The sequence below is a fragment of the Lepisma saccharinum genome, chromosome 10 (genome assembly GCF_977018435.1).
Source record: "Lepisma saccharinum chromosome 10, izLepSacc3.1, whole genome shotgun sequence".
NCBI lineage: Eukaryota > Metazoa > Arthropoda > Insecta > Zygentoma > Lepismatidae > Lepisma > Lepisma saccharinum.
In genome coordinates this window covers 32,616,317-32,634,668 of record NC_139238.1, presented here as the reverse complement: position 1 = coordinate 32,634,668, position 18,352 = coordinate 32,616,317, and the positions used below count along the sequence as shown (strand labels likewise).

The window sequence follows — 18,352 nt, the reverse complement described above, 5'->3', positions numbered from 1 at the left end:
GGTGCACCATAACCCTCCGTGTACTTTCAGTTTCAGTTCAGTTCCGGAATGAAACCTCATTGTGAACACTATTGGTTCGCACCCGAACCTGAACTGAAATGTTTCGCTACATTCTGGTGCACCATAACCCTCCGTGTACTTTCAGTTTCAGTTCAGTTCCGGAATGAAACCTCATTGTGAACACTTTCGGTTCGCACCCGAACCTGAACTGAAATGTTTCGCTACATTCTGGTGCACCATAACCCTCCGTGTACTTTCAGTTTCAGTTCAGTTCCGGAATGAAACCTCATTGTGAACACTATTGGTTCGCACCCGAACCTGAACTGAAATGTTTCGCTACATTCTGGTGCACCATAACCCTCCGTGTACTTTCAGTTTCAGTTCAGTTCCGGAATGAAACCTCATTGTGAACACTTTCGGTTCGCACCCGAACCTGAACTGAAATGTTTCGCTACATTCTGGTGCACCATAACCCTCCGTGTACTTTCAGTTTCAGTTCAGTTCCGGAATGAAACCTCATTGTGAACACTATTGGTTCGCACCCGAACCTGAACTGAAATGTTTCGCTACATTCTGGTGCACCATAACCCTCCGTGTACTTTCAGTTTCAGTTCAGTTCCGGAATGAAACCTCATTGTGAACACTTTCGGTTCGCACCCGAACCTGAACTGAAATGTTTCGCTACATTCTGGTGCACCATAACCCTCCGTGTACTTTCAGTTTCAGTTCAGTTCCGGAATGAAACCTCATTGTGAACACTATTGGTTCGCACCCGAACCTGAACTGAAATGTTTCGCTACATTCTGGTGCACCATAACCCTCCGTGTACTTTCAGTTTCAGTTCAGTTCCGGAATGAAACCTCATTGTGAACACTTTCGGTTCGCACCCGAACCTGAACTGAAATGTTTCGCTACATTCTGGTGCACCATAACCCTCCGTGTACTTTCAGTTTCAGTTCAGTTCCGGAATGAAACCTCATTGTGAACACTTTCGGTTCGCACCCGAACCTGAACTGAAATGTTTCGCTACATTCTGGTGCACCATAACCCTCCGTGTACTTTCAGTTTCAGTTCAGTTCCGGAATGAAACCTCATTGTGAACACTTTCGGTTCGCACCCGAACCTGAACTGAAATGTTTCGCTACATTCTGGTGCACCATAACCCTCCGTGTACTTTCAGTTTCAGTTCAGTTCCGGAATGAAACCTCATTGTGAACACTTTCGGTTCGCACCCGAACCTGAACTGAAATGTTTCGCTACATTCTGGTGCACCATAACCCTCCGTGTACTTTCAGTTTCAGTTCAGTTCCGGAATGAAACCTCATTGTGAACACTTTCGGTTCGCACCCGAACCTGAACTGAAATGTTCCGCTACATTCTGGTGCACCATAACCCTCCGTGTACTTTCAGTTTAAGTTTTGCTTCGGAATAAAACTTCGTAGTGAACAACTTGGTATTTTGGGGGCTGCCAGATCCGAATATTTGGAAATAGAAAAGATCCGAAATGCCATTAAGGCAGTGTTTCTCAATTTTTTTGCCTGAGAGTCCCCCTTGACATAATTGAATATTTCTGTGTACCCCCCTGAATTCTCAATATTTTATATACCTAAAAATTGTATGAAATAAGTGTGAAAAATGACACCAAACACGAACTTATTGCTTCCAATACGCTACATAATAATATGGATACGAGTTATTACTTCTGAGTGGCAATATGTTTGTAATTCGTATATCTTGGTCGTGTTTGGTGTCATTTTTCATATTTTATAGCCCAGATTTCAATTATAACAAAATAAATGTAATATTGTTACAACATAAAAAAATAACATTGTTGATTCAAATAGTCAGTAGGTGACTCACTAGTCACTACGTCCGTCCGGTCCAGTTTCTATTGCGTCACCACCTGTAGGAAGGGAACAGGAAGTATGTATTTTCCAACAGTGCCTTACATCGCATTGCATTCCCGTTCCCAACCAATCACGTGGCCTCCTACCCGACTGCCATGCCATCAAACTGTTTAAACCCAGGTACTATAAATAACCCTGTTCATACAAGAGATTAATCAAATCCACATTGGAATCGTGTTTTTCACCACAGCTGCAGCGCAATTCAAGAAACAATTCTCATATTGGCATTGTCCAAGAGTGGTGGTCATTGGTTCTGCTGTCACGAAAGACGTTTGATCGACACACTGTCGGCTTAAACCACAATGCATTTTCTTTCAATGGGTAACTGGGGAAGGCAAATGCAAGGCGCATTTTTCCCACTTTTCATTGTGGTTACTCTTGGGAGGGCGCATTTTTCCCACTTTTATTGCGAGAACGCACTTTTCCGGGCGCATTGTTTCCGACACCGGTGGTTTTGCCTGCACCAGCCACCCAGGTAAGCGTGGAGCGGTTGTTCTCAAGTGTGAAGTTTGTAATGTCAGATATGAGGTACAACCTTTCCTCTCCAACACTTGATGATCTCATGGTCTTGCGGACGAATGCTTTATTCCAAAAGCGTTCTGATCAGCACTTGCCAGCCTTAAACCAAGATGAAAATTCTTTCAGTTCCTCTATTAGCTCCAGTAGTGTTTACGAGTTCGTCGAGGAGGAAGGTCAATAGTCATTGTCTTTCATGCTCACATGTTTCCTGTCGTTTTCATAATTCTCGTTTGGAAAGACATTTAAAAGATTAACATTGTAAGATTTATGTATGACCTAATTTCCTTTTTTATTCAAAATTTAAATAATAGCTGTTAAAGTGCAAATGTTACATACGAGGAGGAGAAACTCGTACTACAAAATTATGACATGTATCATTTACAATCAACCAAAGTTTGTGAAGCATATTTTTAAGTGCTTTTTCTTTAATCCATGGTTATTTGTAGGTGTGAAAATATCCATCGAGGATAGATGCTTATTGCGTTTTTCATAAATTAACAGTTCATACACTATTTTATTTTAATTTTCTATTTTCAGGAATTCAGAAACAAAATTATGTAATTACATACAAAAGAGTAAATGCCATTTTCCATGAATTGGAAAATTTGCTGCCATAGGAAAATCTAATGTGTATTAATCTTATTGATGTAGTTTTGCGCGAAAATGGACACACTTATGAAGCTAGCCACAGCTCACATAGAATTGTATCTGTTTTATTAACTACAATTTGGTTGCTGTACTGTGATGACATACGCTACTTTCATAAATGTATTTGTTTAACTACAATTTGGTTACTGTACTGTGATGTCATACGCTACTTTCAGAAATGTGTTTGATTAACTACAGTTTGGTTACTGTAATGAAGATACGTAACTTTTTTCACAGTTAATTTTCATCCCATTGTTTGATGCCATTTTGAACTGAATCAACTGAGGTAAAAGTGACGCGGCGGATTCATATAAACTTTTCGTTTTCATTTCACAGATAATTACAAAAAAAATACAATTGTCAGTACAATGTGAGATACAGTTCTTAAATGAAGAAAATGTAAAGTTACTCAGTATTTTTTTCTATCTCAAACATCGCAAAACGCGCCCAGATCCTTAACATTTGAGTCTGGAAACGGTTTAAGTTCGAGAACTGAAACTTAACTGAAAACTTTCATTCCGGGCCAAACTGAAGGAAAAGTTCAGACCATCCAATTACAGTTCGGGTAGATATACTCCGGTTTCGTTCCAATTTTAGTTCGAGAACTAAAAATGAACAGAAGGGTTTCATTCCGGGCCGAACTAGAAGTCCAACCTCAGATCATTCTAGTTACGGTTCGGATAGATATGCTCCGATTTCATTCCAGTTTCAGTTCGAGAACTGAAAGTGAACCGAAAGGTTTCATTCCGGGCCGAACTGAAACTAAAACCCCAGATTATTCCAGTTGTGGTTCGGACATATATACTCCGGTTCCATTCCAGTTTCAGTTCGAGAACTGAAAGTGAACCGAAAGGTTTTATTCCGGGCCGAACTGAAACTATAACCTCAGATCATTCCAGTTACGGTTCGGACATATATATTCCGGTTCCATTCCAGTTTCAGTTCGAGAACTGAAAATGAACCGAATGGTTTCATTCCGTGCCGAACTGGACGTAAAACATCAGATCATTCCAGTTCTGGTTCGGACATATATACTCCGGTTTCATTCCAGTTTCAGTTCGAGAACTGAAAGTGAACCGCAATGTTTCATTCCGAGCCGAACTGAAACTGAAACTCAAAGTAGGTTTCAAATGCAGTCCCTGCACCCGACCCATTACCATATTGGACGAGCTCCGAAATCGCATTACACAAGCTGCTGCCGCCATAACACCAGCAATTCTCCAGAACGTCTTTTACGCCACTGCCGACAAATGGGAAGTGTGTCGTAATGCTTGATGGTGCACATGTTGAAAGTAATGTGTAACGAACATGCACCATGAAAAACGTCTCGAGAAAAATTAATATTTCAACAAAATATATATACTTAATTTATAGAAGGAGTACTTAACAAATATTCTGTATTAACGGTGCATCTTAGTGTAATAATAAACATAACAAACACCCTTATGAACACAAAAAATGAGAATCTGTAAAAAAAAATAAAAGGAAGAAAGAGAAAAAATCCTTGCCCAGGCCGGGATTCGAACCCGGAGCCCCTGGCGGAAGGTAATTGTTGTCCACCGTCTATCCCTAGATCATACATCAATCCATTCTCACATAATCATTGAAAAGTTTGTGAGGCCCACCATCGGGTGACGAATTCCAAGTCAGAGGGATCCTCCGTGTGTCCGGGCGTAGGCAAGTCGCCATCAAGCACGTAGCTATCATGTGGGACAAGCAAGCTGCACCCAAGAGCATGCACGGGATCGACCAAAGCCACCTACGCCACCGAGGCCTCGATAGTTTTAGCTTTTAATTGTTCCTTTTGAATCCCTGATTGTTGCCATCGCCCAGGGAGCACTCGTTCAATGCACAACAATTCGAAATCTTTCTGGATTGGTTGCCGTCGTAATATCAGGTTCAATATACAACACTAAATTGAGTAAACCACTTAGGACAAGGGCAAAAGAAAGACAAAAGCAAATATATACAACATAATAGAAATGATCGGGTCTAGCTACTTTTTCTAATTTTAATATAGGGCCTCCCCGATGGCGCAGTGGTGACTTGTAATCAAGGGGTCTCGTGTTCGATACCCGGTGGAGGCATATGGTTTGTACAGATAAATTCGTTAGGGAAATGCAGGATAAACTGAAATACGACAGGAGGTAAAACAACACTCTTGAACCTAGAAGGAAAAAAGTGGGATGTAGTTTTCTTGATTGTACGTACTACTATTTTAGCAGGAAAATTCCATTGACAATGCGGGGCATTTTGTGGTCCATTACGGAATAACTAAAAAATGGCAACTTTGTGACCTTCCAGTTCTAAGGCTAAAAACTCCAAAGGCTATAAAAAATATTCAAGGACGCTAACTTTCCCTGCTTCATGGCTAAAAGACAAACTGCTCATCCTTTCTCAATGCTAATGTACTTCGCAGTGATCATGTAAGCTACAACATTATCTTCCGTTATGACTGTATTGCGTGGTTGGTTATCTCAAGGTTTAATTTGAATTTCTCACAATTTGTGACGGGGCTGTAGCTTCATCTCCTCACCGCTGCGTACGCTAGTGTGTACGCATGCACGCACGCACACACACACTCAAACACACACACACACACACACACACACACACACACACACACAGACACACATATATATACACCACACATTCGCACACATTATTAGCATTTTACCAACTATGAGAACGTTTACAAACAATGAAGTCAGTGGCAGCTTGTAATCACACAGTCGCGATTATCTCGAAAACGGCTCGTTTGGAGACGCATGTTTACCCAGACTTTTTTGCTTCTATTATCGTCAGTTTGCGCTATTACTTATGATACACCCTGTATATATACATATATGTGTGTGTCTATATATATATATATTGATGAATTCACTGGTATGTGTATATACAGGGTGTCGCAAAACAACTTCAACAACGCTTGGGTGCTGGTAGGTATCATAAAAACAAATAATTATGATACTTGTGATGCTGTAAAAAGTATTTACAGTACTTACGAACTTACCAAGGCAAATTATTTCCAATTTATGAGGACTGGAATTCAAGAGTGTTCTTTCTAAAAAGTTTTCACCGTGTGTATTTTGACTGTCATGCGATTTCAATAATCGCCAGAGAGACGTGCGACAGATGTTTATGAAATTGAGGAACGAACAAATGTTAGCAACATGTGCTCGCCGCCACGTTTCAAACACGCATACTGTAATAGGAATTCTGAATCACCCTGTATAGGAGCATGGAAGTCTGGAAGGGGGAGGACAAAGATGACCACACCTCCTCCTTAGATAACGAATGTCAACCTAACAGTACATATTTCACATGTATAATTTGATTTCAGTCACAGTAATTTACATTAATTATGACAATCGGGATGAAGGAATACGATAATTTTTAAAAAAGTGGTATTTTTTGAGGGGGCAACACTATTATCAGGCCAATATGCCCCATACTTGCCTCTCCGTGAAAAAAAAATTACGGGCAATCGCCCCCTTGCCCCCGTGCGGACGGCTATGGGCTCAAATTAATTTACACACTGTGTATTTATGTGTTACTAAAGATAAGCGCCGGTGATCCAGTCGGTAGAGCACCAGACTGCTATCTATTCAGGAGATACAGGTTCGAACTCAGAGGGGGGGGGGGGGATTTTCCAGTAGTGTCCATGTATAGAGCATGGAATCCCAAGTGAAACGAAATTCCGTGCTTTTTGTAACACGGGCCATATTTTCACATTACGGGGCTCATGTACCCCTGAGACCCCCGTGCGCACAACTATTATTTTGCTTATTTAATTTTGGGTTTGATAAGCCTTTCGGCTGAAAGGGGGGGGTCCTGACCCCCTGTAAATACGTATTTGTGTAAGTGTTGAGTCACCCAGCATTCTAAGTTCAGTCACTAGTGTGAAGTTGCTGGACCTTATTTTATTAACCATAGATGGAGCTAAGAACAAATTAGTAAAGGCTAACTTCATTCTTTCTGTCCTTCCAGAAGTCGTTGACAGAGGGACAGGAATGGCACAATGGGCTTCTTGAACTATCAACCGCTTGGAACACAAATCAGTAATGGTCTTTTCAACAATGGAAGTTCTGCTGGTGTTCATGTCTCTTCATGTTGTTTGTGAGCACACTACTAGCAAAATGCCTGAAGATTTAGGTGATCTATGTAAGTACACGTGTTCTGCAATAAGATTTGCAAACACGATAATGCATAAATATTTACGGTAATATTCATTAATTTAGGTGATCTATGTAAGTACACGTGTTCTGTAATAAGATTTGCAAACACGATAATGCAGAAATATTTACGGTAATATCCATTAATTTAGGTGATCTATGTAAGTACACGTGTTCTGCAATAAGATTTGCAAACACGATAATGCATAAATATTAACGGTTATATTCATTAATTTAGGTGATATATGAAAGTACACGTGTTCTGCAATAAGATTTGCAAACACGATAATGCATAAATATTTACGGTAATATTCATTAATTTAGGTGATCTATGTAAGTACACGTGTTCTGCAATAAGATTTGCAAACACGATAATGCATAAATATTAACGGTTATATTCATTAATTTAGGTGATCTATGTAAGTACACGTGTTCTGCAATAAGATTTGCAAACACGATAATGCATAAATATTTACGGTTATATTCATTAATTTAGGTGATATATGAAAGTACACGTGTTCTGCAATAAGATTTGCAAACACGATAATGCATAAATATTTACGGTAATATTCATTATTTTAGGTGATCTATGTAAGTACACGTGTTCTGCAATAAGATTTGCAAACACGATAATGCAGAAATATTTACGGTAATATCCATTAATTTAGGTGATCTATGTAAGTACACGTGTTCTGCAATAAGATTTGCAAACACGATAATGCATAAAAATTTTCGGTAATATTCATTAATTTAGGTGATCTATGTAAGTACACGTGTTCTGCAATAAGATTTGCAAACACGATAATGCATAAATATTTACGGTTATATTCATTAATTTAGGTGATATATTTGAAAGTACACGTGTTCTGCAATAAGATTTGCAAACACGATAATGCATAAATATTTACGGTAATATTCATTAATTTAGGTGATCTATGTAAGTACACGTGTTCTGCAATAAGATTTGCAAACACGATAATGCATAAATATTTACGGTTATATTCATTAATTTAGGTGATGTATGTAAGTACACTTGTTCTGCAATAAGATTTGCAAACACGATAATGCATAAATATTAACGGTTATATTCATTAATTTAGGTGATCTATGTAAGTACACGTGTTCTGCAATAAGATTTGCAAACACGATAATGCATAAATATTAACGGTTATATTCATTAATTTAGGTGATATATGAAAGTACACGTGTTCTGCAAAAAGATTTGCAAACACGATAATGCATAAATATTTACGGTAATATTCATTATTTTAGGTGATCTATGTAAGTACACGAGTTCTGCAATAAGATTTGCAAACACGATAATGCAGAAATATTTACGGTAATATCCATTAATTTAGGTGATCTATGTAAGTACACGTGTTCTGCAATAAGATTTGCAAACACGATAATGCATAAAAATTTTCGGTAATATTCATTAATTTAGGTGATCTATGTAAGTACACGTGTTCTGCAATAAGATTTGCAAACACGATAATGCATAAATATTAACGGTTATATCCATTAATTTAGGTGATCTATGTAAGTACACGTGTTGTGCAATAAGATTTGCAAACACGATAATGCATAAATATTTACGGTAATATTCATTAATTTAGGTGATCTATGTAAGTACACGTGTTCTGCAATAAGATTTGCAAACACGATAATGCATAAATATTTACGGTTATATTCATTAATTTAGGTGATGTATGTAAGTACACGTGTTCTGCAATAAGATTTGCAAACACGATAATGCAGAAATATTTACGGTAATATCCATTAATTTAGGTGATCTATGTAAGTACACGTGTTCTGCAATAAGATTTGCAAACACGATAATGCATAAATATTAACGGTTATATTCATTAATTTAGGTGATATATGAAAGTACACGTGTTCTGCAATAAGATTTGCAAACACGATAATGCATAAATATTTACGGTAATATTCATTAATTTAGGTGATATATGAAAGTACACGTGTTCTGCAATAAGATTTGCAAACACGATAATGCATAAATATTTACGGTAATATTCATTAATTTAGGTGATGTATGTAAGTACACGTGTTCTGCAATAAGATTTGCAAACACGATAATGCATAAATATTAACGGTTATATTCATTAATTTAGGTGATATATGAAAGTACACGTGCTCTGCAATAAGATTTGCAAACACGATAATGCATAAACATTTACGGTTATATTCATTAATTTAGGTGATGTATGTAAGTACACGTGTTCTGCAATAAGATTTGCAAACACGATAATGCAGAAATATTTACGGTAATATCCATTAATTTAGGTGATCTATGTAAGTACACGTGTTCTGCAATAAGATTTGCAAACACGATAATGCATAAATATTTACGGTAATATTCATTAATTTAGGTGATCTATGTAAGTACACGTGCTCTGCAATAAGATTTGCAAACACGATAATGCAGAAATATTAACGGTTATATTCATTAATTTAGGTGATATATGAAAGTACACGTGTTCTGAAATAAGATTTGCAAACACGATCATGCATAAATATTTACGGTAATATTCATTAATTTAGGTGATCTATGTAAGTACACGTGTTCTGCAATAAGATTTGCAAACACGATAATGCATAAATATTAACGGTTATATTCATTAATTTAGGTGATATATGAAAGTACACGTGTTCTGCAATAAGATTTGCAAACACGATAATGCATAAATATTTACGGTAATATTCATTAATTTAGGTGATCTATGTAAGTACACGTGTTCTGCAATAAGATTTGCAAACACGATAATGCATAAATATTTACGGTAATATTCATTAATTTAGGTGATGTATGTAAGTACACGTGTTCTGCAATAAGATTTGCAAACACGATAATGCATAAATATTTACGGTAATATCCATTAATTTAGGTGATCTATGTAAGTACACGTGTTCTGCAATAAGATTTGCAAACACGATAATGCATAAATATTTACGGTAATATTCATTAATTTAGGTGATCTATGTAAGTACACGTGTTCTCCAATAAGATTTGCAAACACGATAATGCATAAATATTAACGGTTATATTCATTAATTTAGGTGATATATGAAAGTACACGTGTTCTGCAATAAGATTTGCAAACACGATAATGCATAAATATTTACGGTAATATTCATTAATTTAGGTGATCTATGTAAGTACACGTGTTCTGTAATAAGATTTGGAAACACGATAATGCATAAATATTAACGGTTATATTCATTAATTTAGGTGATATATGAAAGTACACGTGTTCTGCAATAAGATTTGCAAACACGATAATGCATAAATATTTACGGTAATATTCATTAATTTAGGTGATCTATGTAAGTACACGTGTTCTGCAATAAGATTTGCAAACACGATAGTGCATAAATATTTACGGTTATATTCATTAATTTAGGTGATGTATGTAAGTGCACGTGTACTGCAATAAGATTTGCAAACACGATAATGCATAAATATTAACGGTAATATTCATTAATTTAGGTGATCTATGTAAGTACAAGTGTTCTGCAATAAGATTTGCAAACACGATAATGCATAAATATTAACGGTTATATTCATTAATTTAGGTGATATATGAAAGTACACGTGTTCTGCAATAAGTTTTGCAAACACGATAATGCATAAATATTTACGGTAATATTCATTAATTTAGGTGATCTTTGTAAGTACACGTGTTCTGCAATAAGATTTGCAAACACGATAATGCATAAATATTAACGGTTATATTCATTAATTTAGGTGATATATGAAAGTACACGTGTTCTGCAATAAGATTTGCAAACACGATAATGCATAAATATTTACGGTAATATTCATTAATTTAGGTGATCTATGTAAGTACACGTGTTCTGCAATAAGATTTGCAAACACGATAATGCATAAATATTTACGGTAATATTCATTAATTTAGGTGATCTATGTAAGTACACGTGTTCTGCAATAAGATTTGCAAACACGATAATGCATAAATATTAACGGTTATATTCATTAATTTAGGTGATCTATGTAAGTACACGTGTACTGCAATAAGATTTGCAAACACGATAATGCATAAATATTTACGGTTATATTCATTAATTTAGGTGATGTATGTAAGTACACGTGTTCTGCAATAAGATTTGCAAACACGATAATGCAGAAATATTTACGGTAATATCCATTATTTTAGGTGATCTATGTAAGTACACGTGTTCTGCAATAAGATTTGCAAACACGATAATGCATAAATATTTACGGTAATATCCATTAATTTAGGTGATCTATGTAAGTACACGTGTTCTGCAATAAGATTTGCAAACACGATAATGCATAAATATTAACGGTTATATTCATTAATTTAGGTGATGTATGTAAGTACACGTGTTCTGCAATAAGATTTGCAAACACGATAATGCATAAATATTTACGGTAATATCCATTAATTTAGGTGATCTATGTAAGTACACGTGTTCTGCAATAAGATGTGCAAACATGATAATGCAGAAATATTTACTGTAATATTTATTCATTCACTCATTCATCGTTTTATGCTCCAACATCCAGATATTTCCAGGGTATATGTCCTGAAGAAAAAAGTGGACCTCCTTGTCGACATAGTGGTTACGCTGAGTCTTGTAACCTAAGGGGCCCGGGTTCACTTTCCGTTAGAGGCACCTTGCACAGTGGTTCGTATGTTTGTGTATCCTCAAGATGGGAGTGTAGTTGAGAAGAAACTAAATTTGGAAATGTTTTAATAAGTACAGTGCCCTCTCTACGCCCCCCCCCCCCTGCTCAGAGAATCCATCATCTACATCATTTAGGAGGGGTGTCCTCCTAAAGCTTTCAGATACCATTGCACCTGGAAAAAGTGACATGCAATACTTCAAATTTTAATAGAAAAAATGTTCCGTCATAAATACTTATGTTTGAAACCTGATTAAATAAATAGATACTGAAATTTCCATAATATGGTGATATGCAGTTCAAATAAGCATTCCTTAGAATTAGAAGTCGTTCATTGAGGTGTAAGGGGTGACCTTTTATCAAGACACACAGCTGTCAACCTCACTTCCACGTACACCATGTACTGCATTTTGCAGACTTGGGAGGTTCTGGCGTTTGGACCCATATGCAACATAATCATATATGGGACTTCGTTGTGTGTTGTCCACATGTGTTCGTGGTTGTTCCTTCATCCATATCATCATATCGCCATCCATCGCGATTAGCCAAAAGTGGCAGAACAATTAAGTAGAGAAAATCATAGTTCCCTTAGGAACCGGGGATCTTAACCCGGGACCTTCAGACGTCCCTCGAGTTGCGATAGTACTTTTCTTCATTCATACTCGCTTAGCGATTAATCCTCATGCGAGAGGTTGTACCTGGATAGCTTAGAACGGCAAATGAATACACAATACACACTAAGTTTCACTTTAGGTCTCCCTAAGATTGTCTGGGCATGATGTAAAGAAAATACCTGTTTCAACCAGAAGCTGGTGTTCTCCGAAGAGTCACCGTATGGGAAGAACGTAGACAAGTTCTTACTGACGTCAATGTGCAGGTAGGGAGATTCGACCCCTCTACCTTGGTGTCAGACCTGCATCAGGCCTTCAGACCGACGTGCGAAGAAATACCACTCTCTCAAGTAGTGTCTATAATGCTCTTCTCACTGATCTGATCTCAACTGACCCCCTTCTATCAGAATACACACTATTTATCCTCCAAGGATTGCTGTTGTAAATAGCAGGTCGATGCACATCTTTACTTCCTCGAAGTTGTTTGTTAACCTGGTGTCCCACAAAGATTGACGTAACATCTTTACTCAGCAATACTTGGAGTTCATAGCGACTGCTCCCTTGCTGTGCCTCTGATAGACAAGAATCCAGAGCAATTACCTTTGTGGTCATAATAAAATATGAAATTGTATAAGATTGACACGACATATTTCAAGAAATGGATCTCCTTCAGTACATCCTTCTTTTCAAATAACATTTTGTAGAAGTTTACCCACGTGTGATTAAAGTTCACCTTATTAACCAATCAATATAGCTTTCAAAGTTTGTACTGAAAGAACGTTCATGTCACTTGTCCACAAACCATTCATGTACGAAAATACTCGGTCAGTGGGGGCATTAGTTCCAGGCAACAGTGTAGTAGGAATAGTGCCTATTAATCAGGGTCGCTGATGGTCCAGGAACTCAAATTTTAATGGGTAATATTGGGTTTGCAACGTCCCCCGGTTAGACACCAGTCGTCACAAAGTTAGTCCGCTACTCCTTTAGTCGGGAACATGAGAACCTTTGCAAATTATCAGGGCTTGCTGGGTAGAAAAGAAACACAACACAGTATTCAAAGTTAATTTCAGTTTTATAATCACTTATATTTCCTATCGTATGTGGACTTACAAGCAAGGCACAGATTTGCTTTTTTTTTGGCCTTAAGAGGAACAATTCTATAGCATATTAAATCACATCACAATCACTAAACACACTTGCATATAGAATTAACGTTGGACAAGACAAACATAAATACACGAAAGTTTCTGTACTTAATTATTATTTCCGAGTATAGCCAGAATGAAACGAAAATAGTTACCAATTACACTATTCGGGCATTCCATTAACCGTTACCACGTTTCTGTTGATTTCACACCTTCACCTGTTTTCTAACCGAGTCTGTCGTCAGGTGAGAAACATTCAGGCGGGTTCACTTCCTCTGCTGAGATGAGAAAGTGACGTCAACACGAACAGATTATGACTAATTTCTAAACATATACACAAGTTCCAACCGCAACCGTATCAATCTAACTATAGTTGTCTGTGACAGCTTGCACATTATTTGAAGTAAGAAACATTTAAAAATCTTAACTTCTTACAAATATAAAACCTTAAACGCTTAGGTTCGTTACAAGTTCCGCTACAAGACCGGGACTTTCTTTCTCGCACAATTTAAATTCGGTCCATGTTGCTTATTGTTTTATTGAGATAATATTCCTGGACCGTATTTAAATTTATACGGAAAAAAAGTTCCCTGGAATTCAGTTGAAAAAGAAGGTTCATGGACAGCACTTAAATTCAACCTGGGAAAAGGTTCCTGGAGCGTATTCAAATTCAGCCGAAAAAGTTCCTGGACCGAATTTAAATACTTTACAGATAAAAAGGTTGTTTACGGTCCAGAACCCATTTACCCTTGCTGATTTTCTCTCCTGGACCGGAATGGAATTTATTTAAAATTCCTGGATATTTAACAACAACAACCCAGATATCAGTGCCTATTTGGTGTGACTACTTTGCATAATGGTATCTGTAAATGCGTTTTAAGCACTTCTGATTATTCCCGCTTCCATCACTTTGATTCTCCACACACTACACTATAGCTGAGTATGAGAACCAGAAGAACGTAACTCCAAAAATGCGGTTTTAAATTTTGCTTAAATCAACTCCACTGAAGAGCTATATTTGGAGTCAGATCGACATGTCTCAACCTCTGATCCTTAGAAGTAAGATGGAGTCACGTATATAAAATTCGCTTTGGATACATTATTTCGTCTCTCCTGTAAATTTGAGAAATTGATGTTTCGTCCCTCTGGTTCTCCGGTCGTTGATAGACCTCTTATTTTCTAAACTATTTTTTTTATCAGTTTCATTTAAGAACTATGCATCGTCAACATAACGATGAGCTAAAAGCAGCAGAAAAGTGAAACACAAAAAGTATATTACAATACAAATATTAAATCGAATAAGTGTTCAATGAAAAATTAACACTTTCACATCCACTGTTAAATTTGTTGCGTTTTCAATTGTATAACGCATATTTTAACAATTTTGGTGACTTGCCTGCCTCCAATTTTTTATTTTCATTGGTTATAAACTCATACTCTACCTACAATATACATTTGTGAGTGTATCAATCATCATTGTTATTGCCATTTTTATCTGCCTTCTTACCTTATTAGAAATTATTACTATTATAAATTATTTTTTCATGGGAGTAGTTCGGCCTGGGCTCGATTGTTCTTTGTGAGGTTCCCTTCAATTAGTTCATATCATCTCTCATTCTCATTCTCATCATTGCGATTAGCCAAGAGTGGGGGAAAATCGACGTTAGATTCACGTGCGTAGCGCCGAGCGGCGTATTATTTGAGTATTATCGTGTGCGTTCTGCTGGGAAATAGTTTAATTTAACAAGCAAATGAAAAATGTCAATATTAATTTGAAAATTAGGTGAAAACATCTGCACTTGTTGCACTTGGCCAGCCGGCACTGGTTAGATAACAAAATTTTTTTAAAAAATTACAACTTGCAAAACTTGTACTGTACAAAGAAACAAAAAGTATGAGCATTCAATTCCATTTATCCCTACTAAATATTTCATTAACTAACATTATGAAAACGTAGGAAAATTTACTCATACACACAAATCAAAAGTTATTCGTTTGTTGTTCAAACCTGCTCATGTATTTTGTTTGGATTTCAACTCATGTATGCTGAATCTGCTCATATGTACCGAAGCTCTGTCCCTGCTCATCAAGAAGTACTTTTGTAGCACACGAGGTAGAATCTGGTGGTAGGAAATCCCAAGAATATGTAGAAGCAGCTTTGAAAAATTACAGGAATATAGATTTTGAAAAGTTGTCCCAATGAGGTTTTGTAGAGTTTCGAGTAGTGCAGTTGTGTATTTCGTGTCTAAATTAGTCTGTCTCACAGTCATATCTGTGTTTTCGTTGGCAGAATTTTGAATGTTGTGCAGACCAGTGGCAGCTTTGGCGTAGGGGGCAGTTCTCCCCATCACTTTTGTGCCACATATCCACTGCACTATAGACTCTTAATGCTAAGCCGTGTCTATCAAGAAAAAGTAAACTCTGTAACGTGCCCGTTACATGGTGGCTTGGTATGGTATGGCATGGCATGGCATATTTATGTATATATTTTTAAAAACATTCTGCCCTCACGCAGTCGATGGCTCACATGTTGGTAACATTTCCAGTTCTGTAAGAAAGACGCTATTGTTGTTATGTTATTTTTTTCTGTGTCCAGCTATTGTTTAAGATCTGTCAGAGAATGCATTCTTCTCATTGTTGTTAGATTTGAACTGATAAAGACTTGTATATTTCCTTTGTATAGAAACAGTGTAATGCAATGTGCTTTTACTGAGTTTTATGTTCTTGGGATTTTTACCAGTTAAGAATGAGAGAATTTCGTACATACAGTTTGTATCTCTGCATAAAAGTGGGTTTGCTACTATGACATGTATGACGTCACAAAATTTTGTTTCTCTTTCCTGCCACGATCAGCGACACTCTCAAACGGTATAAAAGAAGCGCAGAATGGCCAAGAGCTCCTCTGTACGAAGGGACCTGGAGTGGAAACCTCACGGTGCTCAACGAAGCTTCAGACCATCGAACGTCGAGATCGCCGCGTCATAGACACGCGTTCGAGCGATGTCAGTGAAGAACCTTAACCTACCCGACCCTGTCCAGGGAAATAAAGGAAGACGTCCAAAAACCCAATCATCCGATAGGCCAACAAGCTAAACCATTCAGGGAACACAACCAGTGATCCCACTTCATCCCTCTGATAGCTATCGAGGCAACCAATGATAGATGCAGAACGCTTTAGCGATTCTGAAATGCACAATATCGACAAAGGGAACCTCAGAGCATTGCATCTGAGTACGGCTACACATCAGATACTGTTGTAAATGAAGAGAGAAGAGTATCCGATAACACCAGAGCCATCTCCAAATCGCCAGGAGGGAAAATGCGCCCACCAGGACGAGTATATTCCAGATCTTCCGAAAACTTTTTATGAAGCCAACGGATAGAAGAGAACGTTATATGCAATCCACACAAACCAAGACCGTTGATATGATGCGTTCACATCAGACCAACCAGAATTACCACCTGAAAATATGCAGATTCAAACAGAGGGAGAAGATGAAACACCTTCCGTTTCCACACCAAAACCTACCAGAGAACCGTTGAACCAAAACTATCATCAACCTCATAATTTTGTCATGAAAACTATCGAAACTACCAAGATTAACCCAAGGGTGCGTTACACAATATAAGGGGGGAACCCCCGAATACAACCAAACCTCCACCCGTATGCATTCGAGGGCATACGCTTGTCTCAGTGCCTCTGCAATAAACTGGGACGTCTTTTGCTCGAATTACGGTTCCCCCGTTATCGTTGTGCACTACTATTTTATTGATAATTGCAAATACATAAGACTGAAAATAAAAAGAAAACAATACAAGATTAAATAACATAGTTAATAAATTGAGTTACATTACATTACATTTGTAGACAGTACAATGCTATACATTTTTCCACGTGAATAAGTATCTTCCGTTACATGTTGTTTGTATTACAATTTTAGGTGATATGCTGTAATGTGTGGTGATCTAGCATGTACCGGATCCCGGGTTCCAGGATCTATGAGTGAGAAGTTTTTGGAGCTCGCACGCCCTATACATTACATAATATTGTTTATTGATGCATCTTGCATCAGGAGCCGGCAACCGAGAGCGGGTGAGCTCTTGGTTTAAGACCATTTATTTTTACGTTTTGCAATTATTGTTGTCAAAGAATGCTCCACCCCAGAGGCTAGGTGTTCCGCTGTCGGTGTCCAGCCCCCATCTGTACAAGAGTTTGGGATTTGGAGTTGCTAAAGAGTGATTATAGTGCGTGCGAGTTTCCTTAGAACGGGTATGTGTGGTTTCTTAATGCTTTGAAATAAAAATTATATATGAGATAATAATAGATATAAAATTTAAAAGAACATAATAAAAAAGAAGAAGAAGAAAAATATTTTAACACTGGAGTTCCAGCGTAGTGAAAACATGGTGCTGAAAGTGTAGATATATGGTGATAAATATGAAACTGAAATGTAAGACACTGGAGTACCAGTGCAGGGATAAAATGTGTAAAGTGCACTTTAGCATGGCAATTTAAAGATATGTGTTTTGGTTGCGTCTGATGAGGATATTTATATGAGTTAGAGGATTAATTTACATGTTTGATGTTCTGGATGCAGCCACTCTTATAAGGTAGTCTTTATGTTTCTCACCAGGCATTCTGATTGGACGAATTCTC

General features: G+C 37.3%; 1 protein-coding gene across 1 annotated transcript in view; it reads left to right on the top strand.

Moving 5' to 3' along the window:
* The first annotated feature begins 7,068 nt into the window (after positions 1 to 7,068).
* The window catches only part of LOC145994052 (protein takeout-like), a 76,115-nt gene continuing 64,831 nt past the window's right edge, over positions 7,069 to 18,352 (top strand). Inside the window, exon 1 of the mRNA XM_083130136.1 lies at positions 7,069 to 7,238. Coding sequence (XP_082986262.1) covers positions 7,139 to 7,238 — 100 coding nt within the window. The 5' untranslated portion in view covers positions 7,069 to 7,138. The remainder of the gene's footprint in view (positions 7,239 to 18,352) is intronic.